Source organism: Physeter macrocephalus, chromosome 14 (assembly GCF_002837175.3).
Source record: "Physeter macrocephalus isolate SW-GA chromosome 14, ASM283717v5, whole genome shotgun sequence".
In the NCBI taxonomy this organism is placed as follows: domain Eukaryota; kingdom Metazoa; phylum Chordata; class Mammalia; order Artiodactyla; family Physeteridae; genus Physeter; species Physeter macrocephalus.
This window is the reverse complement of record NC_041227.1, coordinates 82,002,338-82,021,360: the sequence shown is the minus strand read 5'-3', so window position 1 is coordinate 82,021,360 and position 19,023 is coordinate 82,002,338. Positions and strand designations below refer to the sequence as shown.

At 50.7% G+C, this 19,023-nt stretch overlaps 1 protein-coding gene across 4 annotated transcripts in view; it reads left to right on the top strand.

The window, feature by feature from the left end:
* The first annotated feature begins 8,473 nt into the window (after positions 1-8,473).
* SHMT1 (serine hydroxymethyltransferase 1) overlaps positions 8,474-19,023 on the top strand; it is a 25,334-nt gene continuing 14,784 nt past the window's right edge. Inside the window, exons 1-4 of one of the 4 annotated variants that reach the window (XM_028499935.2) lie at positions 8,474-8,594; positions 14,448-14,562; positions 15,283-15,321; positions 15,481-15,626. In XM_028499935.2, coding sequence (XP_028355736.1) covers positions 14,467-14,562; positions 15,283-15,321; positions 15,481-15,626 — 281 coding nt within the window. In that variant the 5' untranslated portion in view covers positions 8,474-8,594; positions 14,448-14,466. Of the gene's footprint in view, positions 8,626-14,447; positions 14,563-15,282; positions 15,322-15,480; positions 15,627-19,023 lie in introns of all 4 variants that reach the window. The other 3 variants (XM_028499936.2, XM_024127699.3, XM_055090509.1) reach the window with 3 other exon arrangements.

The window sequence follows — 19,023 nt, the reverse complement described above, 5'->3', positions numbered from 1 at the left end:
GCTCTTCATTGCGGCACATGTGGGCTTCTCTCTAGTTGTGGCGCATGGGCTCTAGAGCATGTAGGCTTAGTTGTCCTGCAGCAAGTGGGATCCTAGTTCCCCGACTAGGGGTTGAACCCGCATCCCCTGCATTGGAAGGCAGATTCTTAACCACTGGACCACCAGGGAAGTCCCCCCTTATTATTTTAATAGCTTTAATTACATATATTATAATTTTAACCCTTAAAAAGCTTAATCTCCAGTGAAAATCAAGAAGCAAGTAATTGTGATCTGTTTCTCATACCAGCTTCTCCTGATTGGGAAAATTATGCTTTAGTTTTCCTCTTCTAAGAAGGCAAGCATAGGTAAACTTAGACCTGCCCAGCAATTAATGTTCTAGTATTTTATCCTATTTGAAATGACCCAGATAGTCAATGAGTTCTCTTAATTTAACTTTGTTTAGTTTCAAGTTAACCAAAATCTGGAGAGACCATATTAGACGTTCCCAAAACATAATTATTCCTATAGAGTTTACCTAAAAACTCTTATCTCATTTACATTTACTTTCCTTAAAAGTTTCTTGGGAGTTCCCTGGTGGTCCAGTGGTTAAGACTCCAGGCTTCCAGGACTTTCCTGGTGGCACAGTGGTTAAGAATTCGCCTGCCAATGCAGGGGACATGGGTTCGATCCCTGGTCAGTGAAGTTCCCACATGCTGTGGAGCAACTAAGCTCATGTGCCACAACTACTGAGCCCGCATGCCACACTACTGAAGCCCACACATGCTCCGCAACAAGAGAAGCCACCGCAGTGAGAAGCCTGTGCGCTGCAACGAAGAGTAGCTCCTGCTCGCCACAACTAGAGAAAGCCTGCGTGCAACAATGAAGACCTAACGCAGCCAAAAATAAATAAATTAAAAAAAAAAAAAAAAAAAAAAAGACTCCAGGCTTCCACTGCAGGGGGCATGGTTTGCTCCCTGGTTGGGGAACTAAGATCCTGCATCCCATGCAGTGTGGCAAAAAAAAAAAAAAAAAAAAAAAAAAAGCAAGTTCCTTAAAAGTTTCTTCACATTGAGTTAACTTTCCTTGTTGGCAAATTTGCAACAGGCATAAGGTCTTATTTGACCTCTAGTAAGCCTAGGTACAGCAGAAATAGTATACTTAACATTGTAAAGACACATCTGTATTAATCAAACCAACAAGCTTAAGCAAGCTTCAATACCAGATATAGATTCAGTATTGAGTATTTCCCAGTTTCATTCTGAAATTCATTCTGGCCAGTTTCTTTTATATTTCTGAGTATTTATGTAAGCGCTTAATTTCCTTTAAGCCACTTAAAAAATATATTTATTTATATTTTTTGGCTGCGTTGGGTCTTAGTTGTGGCGCACGGAATGCTTCGTTGTGGTGCACGGGCTCTTTGTTGCAGCGCATGGGCACATTTCTAGTTGTGGCATGCAGGTTTTCTCTTCTCTAGTTGTGGCATGTGGGCTCAGTAATTGTGGCGCACAGGATTAGTTGCCTCGTGGCATGTGGGATCTTACTTCCCGGACCAGGGACCAGGGATCAAACCTGGTCCCCTGCATTGGAAGGCGGATTCTTTACCACTGGACCACCATGGAAGCCCCCTTAAAGCCATTTAAATAGAGCTCTTTTACAGATTAATTTTGGTAAGATACATACAAACATGCAAACAAACAGAGACCTCATAGTTCCCATTCCAAAGTTTTAGCCATGAATCAGGTACAACAATGTAAAATCCATCAGTTGCAAAAGAGGTAGAATTCAAATCGGGTTTCTGGTACATGGAACAAGTCAAGGTCACCTGTCTAGATGGTAATGACTTTTAACTAATATTTATGAAAGACACTTAAGACTTCTATTTGTCCTTGACGAGTCAAGCTCCAAATTACCTACCCCCTTTCAAAAAGAAGGCAGAGATAAGGGTTCCTGGAGAAGATCAGGTAGAATATTTGCATCTCAAAAGCATGAAGAGAAAGGCATGTTCCTCCTAGGATAATTTTGTTCCCTTAAGGCCAGAAAAAAATTTTTCCCTCAATACTTACAAGCCTCTTAAGATAAGTAGGGGAGGTTTGGGGAGTGGTAAAAGGATTTGTGGGTTTCGGATTATTTGGAGCCACACCTCTGGTCCTGTAAAGACTAGATTTGTAAAATAAGGACAGCGTTTTGTGTTTTCTCTCAAAGAATTTGGTGGCCACCTCAATGATGCCAAAAGACTGACACCTAGGTTGGAACGTTTCACTTTCCCTCATTTACCTTAGGGGAGAAGGCCCTCCCCCCACCAAATTCCTATCAGCTATGGTCAGTTTAGTCCGACTGGTGACCTCCCATTTTGTTAATCTATTTGCAAACACTTTTGAGCATCCACCCTGGGTTTAAGAAATTTTCTAATAATGGCCCTCAGTTCGGCCTTTGATCTGAAGAGGCTGGCCTACATTTCTAAAGGTAGCCTGACTATTTTTAGTCCATTCCACTTATCCCACGGTTACCCTCTACTCGAATGCTACAGAGTGGAGGCATTTGTGGCATTATGTGGTTGTCTGGATTTGTCCACTCAAAGGCAAAGAGGTATTGGGAGTCTGGGTGCAGGGGGATGCTAGAGAAAGCATCCTTTAGGTCTAGCACTGCGAACCAGTTTGCAGTCTCTGGGACTTGGGTCAATATGGTGTATGGATTAAGGACTATCGGGTGAGGGTGAACTGGAACCACTGCCTCATTAACTGCCGTCAGGGCTTGAACAAACCTGTATTCTCCACTCTGTTTCTCATGGGCAGAATGGGGGTATTACACAGAGATCAGCAGGGTCGTAACAGCCCATATTTTAAGAACTTGGTTATTAAAAGTTGGATACCTGTTGAGCCTTGGGCCTCAAGGGACCCTGTCTCTTCCATGGGTAATCAGCATTGGGTTTTAACGAGATATGAACTGGGGGCACATTAGTAGCTTTGCCAGGACCTCAGTGTCCCAGACAGTGAGGTTCACTTGAGATACAATATGGGGTGGAATGGAGACCTCCTCTGGCTTGAGACTGAGGCAGGTTCCCACGGCTGGGTGCCTTCTCTATGAGGGTCTCCAAGTTGGAGTACTGTCTGGAATTTAGTGAGCAAGTCCCTTCACAGCAGGGGATGGGGCACTCAGACGTGAGCAGAAACTGATGTGCAAGGGTAAAATTTCCTAGCAAGCAGCTGGCGGGGGGGGCGGGGGGGTGTACTGAATCACTTGGTTTGGGCCATCCATCAACCCCCGTTATCATACAGGATTGTACAAGGGTCCAGGGAAGTCGGTCAGCACAGAGTGGGCAGCCCCCGTATCTAATAAGAAAATAACTCTCGTACTGGCCACGTCAAGGGCTGCCCGAAGCTCCTCTGGAGACATGACCAGGAGTCCTTTGGGAGCCACGGAGGGTCCCAGGCCCCATCAGTCTTTGGTCCTGTCAGCCATCGTTGGTGTGGAAGCCCTGAGTCGCCTTTGGGACTGAGGGCAGTCCCACTTCCAGTGGTCCTTGGGTTTACATTTTGGACAGGGTACTGCTGGCCCTCTTCCTCATGGGTGACATTCATCTTCCTGGCTGCACTTCAAACAGATCCCTTCTTGGCAGGGCTGTGGCTCTGATCCAGGCTTCCTGGATCCTGTCCCTGCCATGGGCTTTCTCAAGGGAGGGTAACCCTGAGGTGGTGCAGGGGCTAGGGCTGCAGCCTATAACTGTGCCTTTTGTTGTTGTCCCTGATATCCCCAAAATGTAAGAAGGGAGTGTGCTGCCAGAGACTCTAGTGGGCGGAGCTCCTCAAGGGAGTGTCACAGAGATAAATCCTGATGGCAGTTTAGGAGATAGTATAATTGGCTTGATCCATGATGGCCCCCAACTCCAGGGTAGGGGATCACAGCAGAAGAGGTGTCTAGTTAAGCAGGGGAAACTGGGCTTGTGGCTGTCAGGCCATGAGAAAGGGTCTGTTTGGCAAAGACAACAGTGAGGTCCCTGTGGGCACCTGAAATCTTTCTGAGAAAGAAAAAGAGAAACAAATAGAGCTGAAGGGTAGGGCTGGAGCTGTAGTGATAACACTACAAGGCAAAAGCTCCCCTCAGAATATGGTCTTTGTGCTGTTGAGGAGGGGCACCTCTTCACAGAAGTAAAACAGAGGTTAACACCCCACCTGCTGGCAAAGCCGGCAAGGAGGCTCCAGGACCTGTAGACAGTCTAAGAAATCAGGAGGGGATGAGAAAAGGAGGATATAAGAGAAAACTGGGACAGGAGGGAAGGTGTACAGCCAGGACACTTCCCAGGCCAGAGATTCGTAGGCCCGCTGAGAAAGGAGCTCCACCACTACCTCTGCTCAGGGGTTGATAAAGTCTGAGACCGCCATGTGTGACCAGGGCTGCAGTGAGGCCGGGAACCCTGAGCGGCACCCAGGGAGGGCCGAGCCACAAATCTAGCTGGAGGCTCCTGTAGTGCCCCATTTGGGCCCCCTGATGCAGTTCTGGCATTCTGGAACCAGGCTGAGGCTAAGAACGAGTAAGGAGGCGGAATCGGGCTTGAGGAGCCGCGGACGGGAAACTCACCCAGGTTCCAGGGGCAGGACAGCTCCTTGTTTTGAGTCAGAGGGCAGCAAGGGCTGGAATCCTGGCATGGTCATCATCTTCCTGTGGAACTGTTGTAACTGCTCCAGAGCCTTCCTACAAATCTTCTTGATGAAGCACTTTTGCAACAGCATCAGAGGACAACAATAACTATCTATAGATGACAAAAGATTGGCTGCATTGGGTCCTGGTTGCGGCACACGGGATCTTCGTTGCGGTCTGCAGGATCTTTTGTTGTGGCGCGCAGGCTCTTCATTGCGGCACATGTGGGCTTCTCTCTAGATGTGGCACATGGGCTCTAGAGCATGTAGGCTTAGTTGTCCCGCAGCAAGTGGGATCCTAGTTCCCCGACTAGGGGTTGAACCCGCATCCCCCAATCAAGTTGCCAATGGCTCGCCACGGTCTTAATTTGGAAGTCCGAGTGGTGGTCCCTGTGGATCATCTCGGGTCCAAAGAGATAGCGTGATAGGGAGAATGAGGGAGATTGAGGGGAGAAAAGCCCTGGGCCCAGCAGGCTCCTTCAGGGCCAGAGAGCTGGTCTCTGCCCAATCTCGCAGGCAGCGTCAGCCGCCACCTAAGGGCTACTTGAACTTTCAGGGCTCGGGACAAGTCCCGGCCACCCTCCGCAGAGGGGAGCCATAGCTCAGTAGGCGGATCAAGCCTGTGCCCTTTGATGTCCCTTTCTTGGTCGCCGCAGAAGATGTTGCAGGAGAATGGGGGAGTGAGAGAATAGTCATGGCTCAGATCTCGCGAGAGTTCCTGGGACGGGACAGACCAGCAAGTGAGGGTCCTTGGCTTCACACAGGAAAGAATTTAAGGGCGAGCCATAGTAAAGTAGAAGTGAGTTTGTTTAGCACACATTGCTCAGGCAGAATGCAGTCCCTTTCCGAAGGTGAGAGCAGCCCTGGGGTATGGAGTTTTAGTTTCTCTGGGCTGGGTAATTTCATAGGCTAACAAGTGGGAGGATTATCCCAATTATTTTGGAGAAGGGGCAGGGATTTCCAGGAATTGGGCCACTGCCCACTTTTTGGTCTTTTATGGTCAGCCTTCGAACTGTCTTGGTGCCTGTGGTGTGTCATTTAGATGCAAATGAATTACAGTGAGCATGTAATGAGGCTCAAGGTCTACTGGAAGTTGAATCTTCCAGTATCTTGGGCCTAATTGGTTCTAACCAGTTTTTATTGTATCCTCAAAGACTGTGTCATTCTTTTGATGGTTTTGCTCTGCTCCTTCATTCCTGTCTCAGGAGGAACAACAAACTTCTCCTATCTTTATGACAGGAGGTAGTTTTGCAACTTAGAAGGAGGCTCCTACCCACCCACAGTCACTTGGAAATAGCTGTGCTGGATCCTTCACATTTCCGTTTCAAAGAGATGGCTCCCAGGTTCTTGAGAACGACATTCCTGCGTCATAAATTTGGCAAAAGACCTATCTAGTCTTCAAAAGGATTTATATACATTTCAAAGAGATGTTACCCAACTGAACTTGCATCTGCTCACCTGATGCCCAGCAAAGCCAACCTACTGACACAGGGTTGTGGTGAAATAAAGTACAGCACTTACCGCAGGGCCAAGTAAGGAGAATGGCAGCTCATGCTCAAAAGACCCAAACTCCCCAATGGTTTTCAGGAGGGTTTTTAAAGACAAAATTAGGGGTGAGGTTTCAAGGGTGTGTGATCAGCTCATGACCATTCTTCTGATTGGTTGGTGGTGAGGTAACAGGGTAGTGTTTGGAGAATCTCAACTATACATTTTTTGGCTCTAACTGGTCTGGGGTCTATGTGCTGGTGGGCAGCATGCAGCTAACTTCTTCCACCTGGTGGGGGTTTTAGTTTCTGCAAAACAGCTCAAGGATACGGCTCAGGATGTTATCTGTAGCCCTTGAGCAGGAACTAAAGGTTCTTAATTTGTTTATGAATAAACTATTATTATTTTATCATGCTTGACTGCTTTCCTCTGTTTCTGCATTTTCTCACTTCTCTGATTAAATTTGCTTTTTGGAACTTGGGAAAGCTTAGGAGGCTGAAGCCTTTCTACAAACAAGAAGCAGGGGACACGGGGGTGGGGGTGGGTGTCTGTCCCCAGGAAGGTCCTGCAGGGTCCTGCTTTGTTTCAAAGAAGAGAAAGCACTTACAAGTTTTCTAAAGTAAATGCTCAAAGAAAATGGAGGGGAGGGAAGTCTCTTATTTAAACTGGGGAAATTAAGCCTTTTATTTTAAATTTGTATTTATCTTTACAATCTACTTCCTGCTTGATGCTCTAAATTCCAAAAATCCATGGGGGAAGGGGGGAGTGGAGGGCAGGGGAACTAGGGGAAGGAAGGGAGTCACGAGGCAAAAAAGCGTTCGACAAAATCATTCTCACTACAGTTGATCCTCGAGGAGGATGAGTTTGAACTGTGTGGGTCGACTGGTATGAGAGTTGTTTTTTTTTTTTCTATAAATACCTACTTAAACGATCCATTGTTGGTTGAATCCTTGGATGTGGAACCACGGACACAGAGGGCTGATCTTAACGTTGTAAGTGGATTTTTGACTTTGCAGGCATTGGGGCCCCCAACCCCCAAGTTGTTCAAGGATTAACTTTATATGCATTGCAGTGCATGACTCCTGGAAATAACAGTGCTTCCTCTCTGAATTGTTATGGATCCCTACTCATTGTCTTTCCCTGGACTTTTGCGAATCAGCTTTGAATCCATTCACTGTGACATCAGCGACATTTGTTGCAACATTTTGGAAGTTGCTTGACATTGTAAGAGGTAAAGTGTTGTAGGTACGTTGAGAACTGAAAGATCAGGAGCTGCTAAAGAAAAAAATATTCAACGACACAGTAAGGCAGATTTTATTCAAGGGGGCGGGGACTATTTCAGTAGGTGTAGGGACCACTGCCACGGAATCTTGCAGGTGGGGATAGAGATTGAGCTCAACTCTGAACACAGCAGGAGCAGTGGAAATTTATAGCCAAGGAACATGGTGAGGTTGGTGGATGGAAAATTACTAAGAGGAAACATCGGGGGGGGCGGGGGTCAGGGTTTCTGACATCACATCAAGTTTCTGATGTGATGTCAGAAACTTGATGTTTCTGGCTAAACTGACCAGGCCTGGGTGATCAGACATCACCGAGGATCCTAGAGGATGAGGATCCAATCAGACATGGAGGATGGGGTGGGGGTGGGTGGGAGGGGGGTAGGGTTCTGTCTAAACAGACTTAGCAGGATTCTTGCTTAATTAAATCTGACAACACAGAGACAAACAGGAAAGTCCAAAAGTCAGGCTTCTGTCAGGGAGAGAACCTTTGTCAGCTCTTTCCCTATATTGTGCAGCCCCTCGGTTTTTTAATTTTTAGTTCTTAACAATGGTTTATATTATTGAGCCCTTACTGTGTGTCAGGCACAATGTCAAGTGTTTTAGATACGTTTATGAGTCCTCCCCACAGCCCTGCCAGGCAGATATACTTATCTCCAATTCAAAGATGAGAAGTATGAAACTCAATAAGTGAAGTGACTGGTCTAGGATTCTGTATGTGCAGAGTAATAGTGTGGAGTTGGAACCCACGTTTGTCCTGTTTAAATGACCACTGTGCTAACCTGTAAGTAGGACAATGCAAAAGTTAAGTATAGCAACAGAATCCACCCCTAATCCTCCGTCTTCTTGGAAATCACCGGCCCCTGGCCCGCAGCCCGGGCGGATGGCACCTTGTCCCCTGGCCCAGGTGAGCAGGGGCACCTCGCCACCGTGCTGGGCGGGGCCCAGCCCGCTGCAGCCAAGAGCGCGGGCGCCTCCGGGGGCGGGGCTCGCCCGGTTTCGCGCTCTGACTGGACGCCTCGGGGGCGGGGCTCGCCGGGGTGCGCTCTGATTGGGCGCTCCCGGGGCGGGGCCGGGCCGGGGCGGTGCGCGCCGGGTTCTGGTGCCTGCCTAACGCGCGGATCACGTGGCGGCGGGCGCGGGACTGCGGGTCCGGACTCTGGTGTCGCAGGCCGCAGCGAGGGGCGCACTTAACCGCGGCTCCGAGAAGCGGAGTCGGGTGAGTGCGGAGCGCCTTGCTGGTGCCTGGGGTGAGGGGACCGGCGGCAGTGCGCGCGTGCGGCCCCGGGTCGAGACCCGTGCGGGGTGGGGGCGGTGGCCTCGGCCGCAGCTGCGAAGGCTCTCTGCCCGTGCTGGCGGCCGCGTTGTTCGTGCAGCACTTTAGGTTTCAGTTCAGCGCGTCACCTCGCCACAGTATCCTCACGGCGGGGCTGCAGCCGAGTGGTGTCCTGTAGCCCATTTCGCAGGCGGGGAAGGGGAGGCTCGGAGAGGGCGGCGGGCCTGGGAGCCGCCCTGCAGCCTGCACAATGGCGTAGCCCGCGCGGTGCCGCTGCACGTGCGGTCGCCCTACAGGGCGGGCCTGCGCCTGGCTTCCCCATCCCTCATCCCGGCCTAGGAGACAAGCGCTGCCCTGTGGGGTTCTTGGCCCGGGGTCCTGCGCGTCGAGGTCCAGGAAGTTAAGCGACCCTTGGTCAGCTTAGGCCGGCACAAACATGCGCTTCAGTCGGGCAGAGTTGGAGGACTGGAAACACCAGTTCAGGTTCTTATGGACTCATAATTTTTTTACTTGAAGGAACATGCAGTGGACGTGGGCGATTGTGCTTTTATTTAGTGCAGTGTCACGGAAAAGAGTTGATTCTGACTCTCACTATTATAAGCCACTTAGCTTCTGAGCCTCTTTCCTCCTTTATAAAGTAGGGAACACGGACAGATGGTAGTCCCCTCAGGAGACTCCTGGCTGGTCCCACTTGTGTGACAAAGGCCCAGGGAAGATCTGGGGGCATGGAGAGGCTGGTAACCTTGGCAAGTGAATTCACGTTCTTGGACTGTTGCCCTGGGGTTGAGGTGAGGATCATGCCAGAGGTGAGTGACATTTCTCCAGTGGAAGCACCAGCAGTGTAACATAGTACCCACTGCAGTGAGTTGTGTTTTCCTGGGGTGCTCAGCTGGGGTTACTGAGTGGTAGTAACATGGCTCTAAGATCCCCAGGTGTCTTTCATAACAATAGTAGCTGCTGATTTTTGAGTAGTTACTCTGCCTGGCCCTGTCTGAGTGCTCTGTGTCTGGTACCTCATTTAACTTCGAACTGTCATCCCTGAGTCATATATGAGGGGACCGACAAACAGGTGTCAGCACCTGGGGCTGCACATTAGGAAGTGGGGGCGGGGCTTGAACCCCACAGGCTGCCTCTGCAGTGAGTTCAGCACAGCTCCCCCGGGTGTGGTCTTCACCGTTGGGAAGTGGAGAATGGGAGGGGTCCAGCCCGTGAGATGTCCGCCTGCTCTTCCATAAGGAACCTGGATCTTCTCCAGTTGGGTTTCTCTAGTTGTTAGTTTCAGATAGTTATTTCTCAAACAGGTGCATTGGGAAATAACCTGTCAGCTATGTACTGTCAAGGTGAGAATCTGTTCTCCCGTCCCAGCTCTGGCCTTTGGACCCTCAGATCTCATCTCCTGTGTCTCTGTTTTGTTCCTGATTTCTGCCCCTCAGCAAGTGAAACCTCTTCCCATTGTAGGGCCTTTGCTCTTGGTGATGGCTCTTTCCCCCCATCTCATAAGCTTGGCTCCTTTCCACCATTCAGATCTTAGCTCAGGCACCTTCCACGGCTGGTCTGCAGAAGCCCGCCACCCATTTATTGCACTCCTAACAGTCATCACCCCCTGAAGTTATCCCGTGTATTTCTTGTTTACTTTTTTAGAGCCTGCTTTTCGTAAAAGCAGGGCCTCTGTCTTGCTGACCTTAGTATTCTTGGCGCCTAGCTCAGTGCCTGGGATGTAGGAGTCACTCAATAAATATTTGTTGAAGGAATGAATGAATCCATTGTAGGCTAATAGTAGTGAAGTAAAGCTCCTAAATACCAAAAGCTTATTTTGAATTAAACACAGAATTACTATATGATCCAGCAATTTCACTTCTGGGCCTATACCCAAAAGAATTGAAATCAGGGACTTGATATTTGTACACCCGTGTTCGTAGCAGTGTTACTCACGATAGCCAAGAGGTGGGAGCAGCCCAGGCATCAGCAATGGATGGATGGATAAACAAAACATAGTCTGTCCTTACAATGGACTATTACCCAGCCTTTAAAAGGAAGGAAATTCTGACACATGCTCCGGCATGCGTGAACTTTGATGACATTATGCTATGTGAACTAAGCCAAACACAAAGGAGAAATATCGTGTGATTTCATTTACATGACGTACCTGAAATAGTCAAATTCATAGAGATAGAAACTAGAATAGTTTTTACCCCCGGCTGGAGGAGAAGGGAACGGAGTATGTTTAATGGGGACAGAGTTTCAGTTTGGGAAGATGGAAGCGTCCTGGAGACGATGATGGGGATGGCTGCACGACAGTGTGAGTGTGTTTAATGCCCCTGAGCTGTGCACTTACATCACAGTTCAAAAAAGATGAGAGAAGTTCAGGATGTACTGTTTTCCAGCCAACCTCCAGACTCGAAGAATAGGTGGTGAGTATGTCTTCCCTAAATATAGTATCAGTTATAAACGATCTTCCCTCTGCTCTACAAGAGCACAGTCTCAGGATCTTTGTCTCACTTGTTTGCCAGCCATCAGGGTGTCCCTCAGCCCTGACAGGCTGGCACGTGAACTAACCAGCACATGCAGGATCTTTGCTTTTCTTACCGTAGTTCAGAATGCCCCAGGATATCATAGATTATATCTATCATAGATATTATTGATTTAATTGAAACAAGTCAAAGAACCTTGAAGTTATCGTTTGAATAAAGAATTCAGGCTTCTTCGTGGTTTAAAAAAAAAAGCTTAATTAGAGCTCAAGTTGGGTGTGGACTGAACACTCCCTTTGGGGGCTGACTTGGCCTGAGTGGGAACAGGGTACACGGTGGAGAACTCCCCCACGGGGTTTCAGTGAGAGCAGGGGGGCACCGCCCGCCTAGGACGGGGTGCCGGCCGCACAGAGAGCCCTCCCCGGGGTCGAGAAGGACCTGGGACTCCGAGTTTGCATCTTGGCTAAGAGAAGGGATTGCAGAGAGGGCAGAGGGCCACAGGTGGTGACGCTGAGTGGGACGAGCGAGACCACGGCTGGAGAGCAGAGAGCGGTTTCTTCCTGAGCAGAGCCGGTCTGAGCGCCTCTCAGGGACGGTTGTAGATCTGACTGTCCCGCGGGGAGGGCGGGGAGAGGGGGCTCCAAACGGACTTCAGTTACTTGGTGGTTGAGAAATACCTGCTCTGTGTTGCTTGCCACCTTTGCATCCTCTTTAACCTTGAGTAGTCGGTATTTAAAAGAAGCTTTTCTCTGAGATTCTAGGACCAGAGGGCCTGTTTTGTCTCTTGTGCTTTTTCTGTGGGTTTGCCACCTGCTGAGGGCACGTGGGAAGCCGGGCTTGAGTTAGGAGGAGCCGTGGGCAGGGTGCCCAGAGCACCCACGTCTCTCCACTTCCGGCACCACGTGGACGAGACCCCGGCACGGTGGCCCGTGCTGCTTCTGCTGCTGAAGGATCCGTGGCATTTAAGTCCCAGCACTCACTGTTGGGTTTGTGGGAGTGGCCGTATTTCTAATAACGCTGTGCTCCTGTTAAAATAACGGCTGCTTCAAAAGCCCCAGTTAGGGATTTCCTGGTTAAAATTTACTGATGGTGTCTTTTCAGTAGCTCTCCCAGGGATTAAGGAGGACCCCTGTGACTGGGGAACTATTAGCCTATTTATTTACTGGGTATATTTGTCTAGCAAATTATACTGTCTGTACTTGTGTAGGAAAAACTGTGCTCTTTCTGCTGTGTCTCCCCTTTACTCTCCCCACTCCCCGTCACAGCACTTCTGACACCAGACGGTTCCTTACGCAGCACTCCTGCTACGCCAGCTGGCGTCTTACGGTTGAACTCAGTTCTGACACTAACCAGAGTTAGCACAGACCACACGGGTCGAGTGTTCCGTCCCAGCAGACAGCCTCCCCCGACCCGCTTCAGGTGCCGTTGCGAGTATTGGGTCCCCAGGTGGCCCACAGCTTCTGTCCGGCTTGCCTACATATCCGAGGCTCCCAGGACCCCCCTGGACTGGAGCATTTGCTAGAGCAGCTCACAGAACTCAGCGAGACACGTTCGCCGGTTTATTAAAGGATGTGATAAAGGACACAGTTGAGCAGCCACATGGAGAGAGAGAGGCACGGGGCAAGGCTGGGGAGGGTCCCCGTGGAGTTGGGGTGCATCACCCACTCGGTGTGGAATGTTCACCCACCTGGTTTGCTCCCCGAACCCCGTGCTACTGGGATGTTATGGGGGCTTCTTCCTGGAGGCCTGATGGATCAGTAACCCCCTTTCCAGCCCCCTCCCCTCTCTGGAGGAGTTGGGGCTGGCCGCGCGGGTGCTGCGAAGGTTCTCATCATGGCCTGGTCTTTCTGGTGGCCAGTCCCCATCCAGGAGCCCGCCTGGGGTCGCCTCATCAGGACAAAAGATACTCCCATCCCCCAGGGAATAGCAGGGGTTTTAGGAGCAGAGACCTATGTGTATATTATATATGTTATATACACACACCCAGTGCTCCGTCTGGTGTCCTCTCCTCCAACAGCCACTGTCCAGACTGAGCCTGCCCCCAGCTCTAGTCCTTGTGGCTCGGTTATCCACCTGCGTCTAGTGCGCTTGCTCTGTTTCCTGCTCGCCTCTCCCGGTAAGCGCCACGAAGGTTTGGCCCGTTTGGTTCCCACTGTGTTCCCAACCCCAATGCCATGGCTGCTGCAGGCCTCCATCAGGTAATCGTTGAGGGAAAGAATTTGAAATGAAAACTTACCTAATTCATGGAGAGCACTGAAAAGCTGCCAAAGGAGGCCAGTTCCTCTCACTTGAGCAGAAATACCACTGAGCTCAAATGCTCGTTCTTTGTGGGAACGTATGTTAAAAGACACGCGCCTGTCCGGTTGGCTGTACTGCAGTGACGCCGAATCCAGGCGTGTGCCTCTGACCGCGGTCCCAGCGGGAGGCCTGGGTTCCAGCCGGCGCGCGCTTTACCTGCAGCCCCGGCGGCCGGCGGGGCGCCGGGTGCGAGGAGTGTGAGCTGGGGTTTGAGTCCGTCCTCCGTGGCCAGCGGGCTCTGCAGCCCTTGGCGAAGATACTTTTCTGAGGCTCATTTTCAGTACTTGAAAAATGGAAGGAATAATACGTAAGCCAGCAATTCACTTGCTCATTTGGCAAATATTATTCCTGTATGGCTGTGCCTGGTACTGTGGGAGATTTTTAAAAAGTAACCCTCAGTCCTTGCCTGCAAGGTAGCTGGCTTAGAGCTGAGCCACAACTAGGATAAGTTCAGCTGTGAAGAGGGGATGTCGGGCTCCCTGAGGCTGCTTCGGCCTCGAGGCAAGGAGGGCGGGTCTCCTGATGAACCGGTGACCAGCAGGGAGCCGCGGGCGGTCCCTCGTGGTGGTTCTGCAGCAGAGTCGTCGTGGTCTCCAGGTGGTTCTGGGGGCAAGGCTACCACGTGTGTCAGTACTTTGGCGACTCGGGAACTGACAGGTGGTACTGAGCTGTGACTGAGGGTTTTTTAATTATTTATTTTTGGCTGCATTGGGTCTTCTTGGCTGCGTACAGGCTTTCTCTAGTTGCGGTGAGCAGGGGCTACTCTTTGTTGCCGTGCACGGACTTCTCATTGCGGTGGCTTCTCTTGTTGTGGAGCACAGGCTCTAGGCGCACGGGCTTCAGTAGTTGTGGCTCGCGGGCTCAGTACTCGTGGCGCACGGGCTTAGTTGCTCCGCAGCATGTGGGATCCTCCCGGACCAGGGCTCGAACCCGTGTCCCCTGCACTGGCAGGCGGATTCTCAACCACTGCGCCACCAGGGAAGCCCCAAGCTGTGACTGAGTTTAATGTTGGAAGTTTTCCCATTTTTAGGTGACCCTGAACCAGCGTGATGGCGACTCCCGTCAACGGAGCCCCCATGGATGCCAACTTGTGGTCCTCACATGAGAAGATGCTGGCGCAGCCCCTGAAAGAGAGTGACGTGGAGGTGAGGCTGTGGGTCCTCTCGGGTGTTCTGATGTTGGAGGCCCGTGTTCAGACCTGTAGTTCTCACTAGAAATAAACCATGTTTGGGACAGCCTTGTGGTTCGGGTAAGAGGGCGGATTTATAGGCAGTGGCTGCAAAGTGGCTAAAAGTCCTTTGAGGGTAAATTTAAATATTTGAGTTTCTGCGAAGTGCAGAGCACTGTGCTGGCTGCTCCCAAGGCAGGGGGGTACCGGTCGGTCATTAAGATTTGACCTTACATTTTTCCTTACATTCAGAGGAGTATTTCTAGAAGCATCTTTTATTTACGTATTTTTACAACAGCTTTATACGTGAGATGAGTGAATGCACTTACCATACAAGTGACCCATTTAAAGTACACAATTCAGCGGTTTTTAGAGTATTCGCGATCACTTTTAGAACATTTTAACCCCTCCGAAAAGAAACCTCAAACCCATTAGCAGTCACCCCATCCCCCCCCAAATTCCCAGCCCTAGGCAACCACTGGTCTATTTTCTGTCTCTGTGGATTTATCTAAACATCTTTTATTGTAAGGAAGGGGAGCAAGGAACAAGGTTCAGGAGGGAAAACTTGGTGAACTGTAGGGATGAAAAGAACAAGATGGTATAGAATTTAAAATTCTGTGGGGTGTGTGTTTTAAGGGTCATCTTCTCTTCCGTCGTTTTGTTTTCCTTAATTCGTTTTCTGTTAATTCCTTCCCAGGTGCTAAAAGCTTTGAGGACGATTTCCTCTGTTCCTCAGGTGCTGTGGGAGTCACCTTAGTCCGGTTATGCTTGGCTTCTGAGGGCAAAGTATGAGTGTGGAATAGTGTCTCTTCTCTTTACTCGGTTATAGCTTTGATCAGAGCAAAACGTTCAACTGAAACGTCCCAGCGTTCAGCGCCTGTTTTCTTCTCGTCAGGTTTACAACATCATTAAGAAGGAGAGTAACCGGCAGAGGGTCGGACTGGAGCTGATCGCCTCAGAGAACTTTGCCAGCCGGGCTGTTCTGGAGGCCCTAGGTTCTTGCCTAAACAACAAGTACTCCGAGGGGTACCCGGGCCAAAGGTACGTGAGTGTCATCCAGGCCTGCCTCCGAGGCAGTGAATCAGGATGGAGTGTAAAACTGTGGAAATTTCAGAAAACAGCCGGGCTCTCAACAGCGGGGCCTTCTGTTTCCTCTCTCACAATTCCCAGAGGGTGGCAGCACCAATGCTGTCAGGGCAGGTTAGTCGGGGTCTGTTGGACCGTCCCCCGGGGGCCTTTCTGGAATAACAGCCAGGCCCGAAGGAGCAGCTGCGGCTGTGGCTGAACCCCCAGAGGAATGTCAGTGCTTAGTGGAAGGTTGTGTGGGGAATCGCATCCGTAGCAGGAAGGGGACCCCAAGTGAAGATGACCTCTCATACTAGAAGGCGTTTCAGCATTTTAAATGCTGGATTTACCTACCCAGTGATTTCAGTCAACTCCTTCACCCTGAGAACCACAAGAAGTCATATTCATTTTTGGTTTTTATTACAGTCATCATCAGGCAGAGATGGTGATTCCAGAATTTAACACAAGGTTTTTGCAAATTTGTACACTTGAGTCCCAAAGGACACGGAAAAGGGAGGGTCACCTTGGAGTGGAGATGCCATTCTACACTGATTAGAGGGTCAGCACTTTCGGCCCCCGACGCCCAACCCCCTGGGAGGGGCAGCCAGAGGGCAGTGGTTGTGGGTCATACACCTCCCTTGCCTCGTCCCACGCGGCTCCTTCATTAAGCTGTTCCCAAGGTGAGTCCTTCATGATAGACCAGTGATCATAAGTAAAGCACTTTCCTGAGTCCCGAGTTGTTCCAGTGAATTATCGAACCTGAGGGGGTTGTGAGCACCCCAGAATTTGTAGCCACCTTGGGCAGCAGTGCGGGTGGCCTGGTGACCGGGGACTTTCTCCTGACGTCGGAAGTCGGGGGTAGACTTGTGGGCCTGAGCCCTCAGCCCGTGGGTCTGTGCTGACTCTGGGTGGTCGTGTGGGAACCGAGTGGAATCACTGGACACCCAGTTGGTGTCCGAGAATTGGCTGCTGACGTCGGAAAACCACACACACTCCAAACCCCAGGCTGCCCCTGGGGTTCCGGCGTTTCCAGCTGACCTTGTAGAAAATGCTTCGGTGCCTCTGCAGAGAGGTGTGGTACAGAAGCCTTGCTGCTTCCTGCTGGGGCTGAGGGCGCCGTGGCCACAGCAGTACCCGCCCCCAGCCCTGTTCCCATGGCAACATGAGTGGGGGGCATCTGCTCTCTGGAGGGTCAAGTCGACTTGAAGATCGTGGCTTGGATCCCAGGCCAAAACCAAATCCCTAGCCCAGAACAGAATGGGGCGCGTGCGGGCGTGCGGTGGGGGGAAGTGGGGGTGGGGAGGGACAGCAGCCGGGGCTGCGTTGCCGCTCCCTGAGCACTCGCTGACTTTCTTCACCCCCGAGCCTCATTTTCTCTCATTTTAGCAGCGCGAAGCGTGGTCACACGCCCTCATTTTTAGGTATCCACAGCCCGACCACAAAGTCAACGTGCTCACCCCTTTTCAGATAAGGAATTGGGGAATACGTGAAGGAGGCTGCTCCAGTCTGATGCGCCCTGTTGCCACGTGGCTCCTGCCACGGCTCCCAGCTGCCTCTGTGGGAGACTTGGTAGTGACCTCAGATCCCGTCCTGTCTTTGCTCCCCTGGAAAATGGTGCAGCCTGACATCCTGCCCGTCCACAGCTCTGTCCCTGGCGTGGGCTGCTCTCCCGCAAGCTGTGGGAGACCAGGCCCTTTGGGTCACAGAGCAGGGAGTGTGAGGCAGAAGGGACCCTCCAGATCAGTCCGTGAAGCCCCTTTCAGCTGTAAGACTAGTTCTGTGGTTTTCAGTTCCTTCCCTGAACCAAATAAGACTGTCGTTAAAAACTTAAATAGGCGTGTAGATAATTAACTCATTTATTCGTGGTAAAATACTCTTTTAAGAGGTGATTATTAGCCATTTTCATTTTCAGGTTTTGTTAGTAACATCAGTTAACCTTTTGGAACATTATTAGTGATCAGAGTTAATATTTGAAAACAGTATTGATCTAGCATTAACGGCTGCCTGATACAAGTCGAAAAACAAAGTTCTGGTTTTTATTTGCTATCGCAGTTTTATTGAGATGTAATATGCGTGCCGTTCAGTGCCCCCAGGTAAAGTGTCCAATTCTGCGGACCCCAAGAGTATGAATAGAAGGGTCTCGGGGCTCTGTCCCGTTCCTGACACAGCTCCCAAACCCCTTGGGCAGCTTTTGTTACTCAGGATGAGCCCTTCCCACCGAACCTAGTGTGTGTTAAGGGGGTGACACTTGGTGCCCCTCGAGCGCTTCGGGATGGGGGCTGGTGGCCTGACTGGAGAGCTGGAGACCCAGTCAGTCGTGGCAGCCGATCTCACCGGTCAGGCCTCATAGTACCCTGAGCAGCGGGGCCTGGGGACCGTCCTGCCTGGCGGACACTTCCAGGCGCTGGGAGGGTGGCGCCTGGGGGGAGCGTGGAAGCTCCAAGCCCCTTCCCCATACCCTGCCCACGCAGCTCTTCATTTGTCCTGAGTTGTGTCCTTTATTTATTTTTTTATCTTTAAAATTTATTTTATTTATTTATTTTTGGCCGCGTTGGGTCTTCATCGCTGCCCGCGGGCTTTCTCTAGTTCCGGCGAGCGGGGGCTACTCTTCGTTGTGGTGCGCGGGCTCCTCGTTGCGGTGGCTCCTCTTATTGAGGAGCACGGGCTCTAGGCGCACGGGCTTCAGTAGTTGTGGCACACGGGCTCAGTAGTTGTGGCTCGCGGGCTCTAGAGTGCAGTCTCAGTAGCTGTGGCGCACGGGCTTAGTTGCTCCACGGCATGTGGGATCTTTCCGGACCAGGGCTTGAACCCCTGTCCCCTGCGTTGGCAGGCGGATTCTTAACCACTGTGCCACCGGGGAAGCCCAAGTTGTGTCCTTTATAATTAACCGGGAACAGTAAGTAAAGTGCCGCCCTGAGTTCTGTGAGTCCTTCTAGCAATTGCTGGACCTAAGGGGGTGTTACAGGAACCCCAGGCTCATCACACGGAATGGGGGGGCCCGAACCTTGCAGGTCCTGTAGGTCTGGCGCTCACTCAGGGCAGCTAGGTCAGAACTGAACTGTAGGGCAACAGGGTTGTCAGAGCTGGTCGGTGTGAGGAAAAAAACCCACACGTTTGGTGTCTGAAGTGTTGTGAGTACAAACCTCACATTCCCCCTCTTTAGTGTGGTAAAATACACGTACCGTAAAAGTTACCGTTTTTAAGTGAAAACTTCAGTGACATTAAGTACACTCTTGATATGGTGACCATCCATCTCCGGAACTTTTTCATCTTGTGGAAGCAAGTTCTGTACCCATGAAACAGTAACTCTGGCCAACAGGCACACGCAAGATGTTCAGCATCACTAACCGTCGGGGAAATGCCGATCAAAACC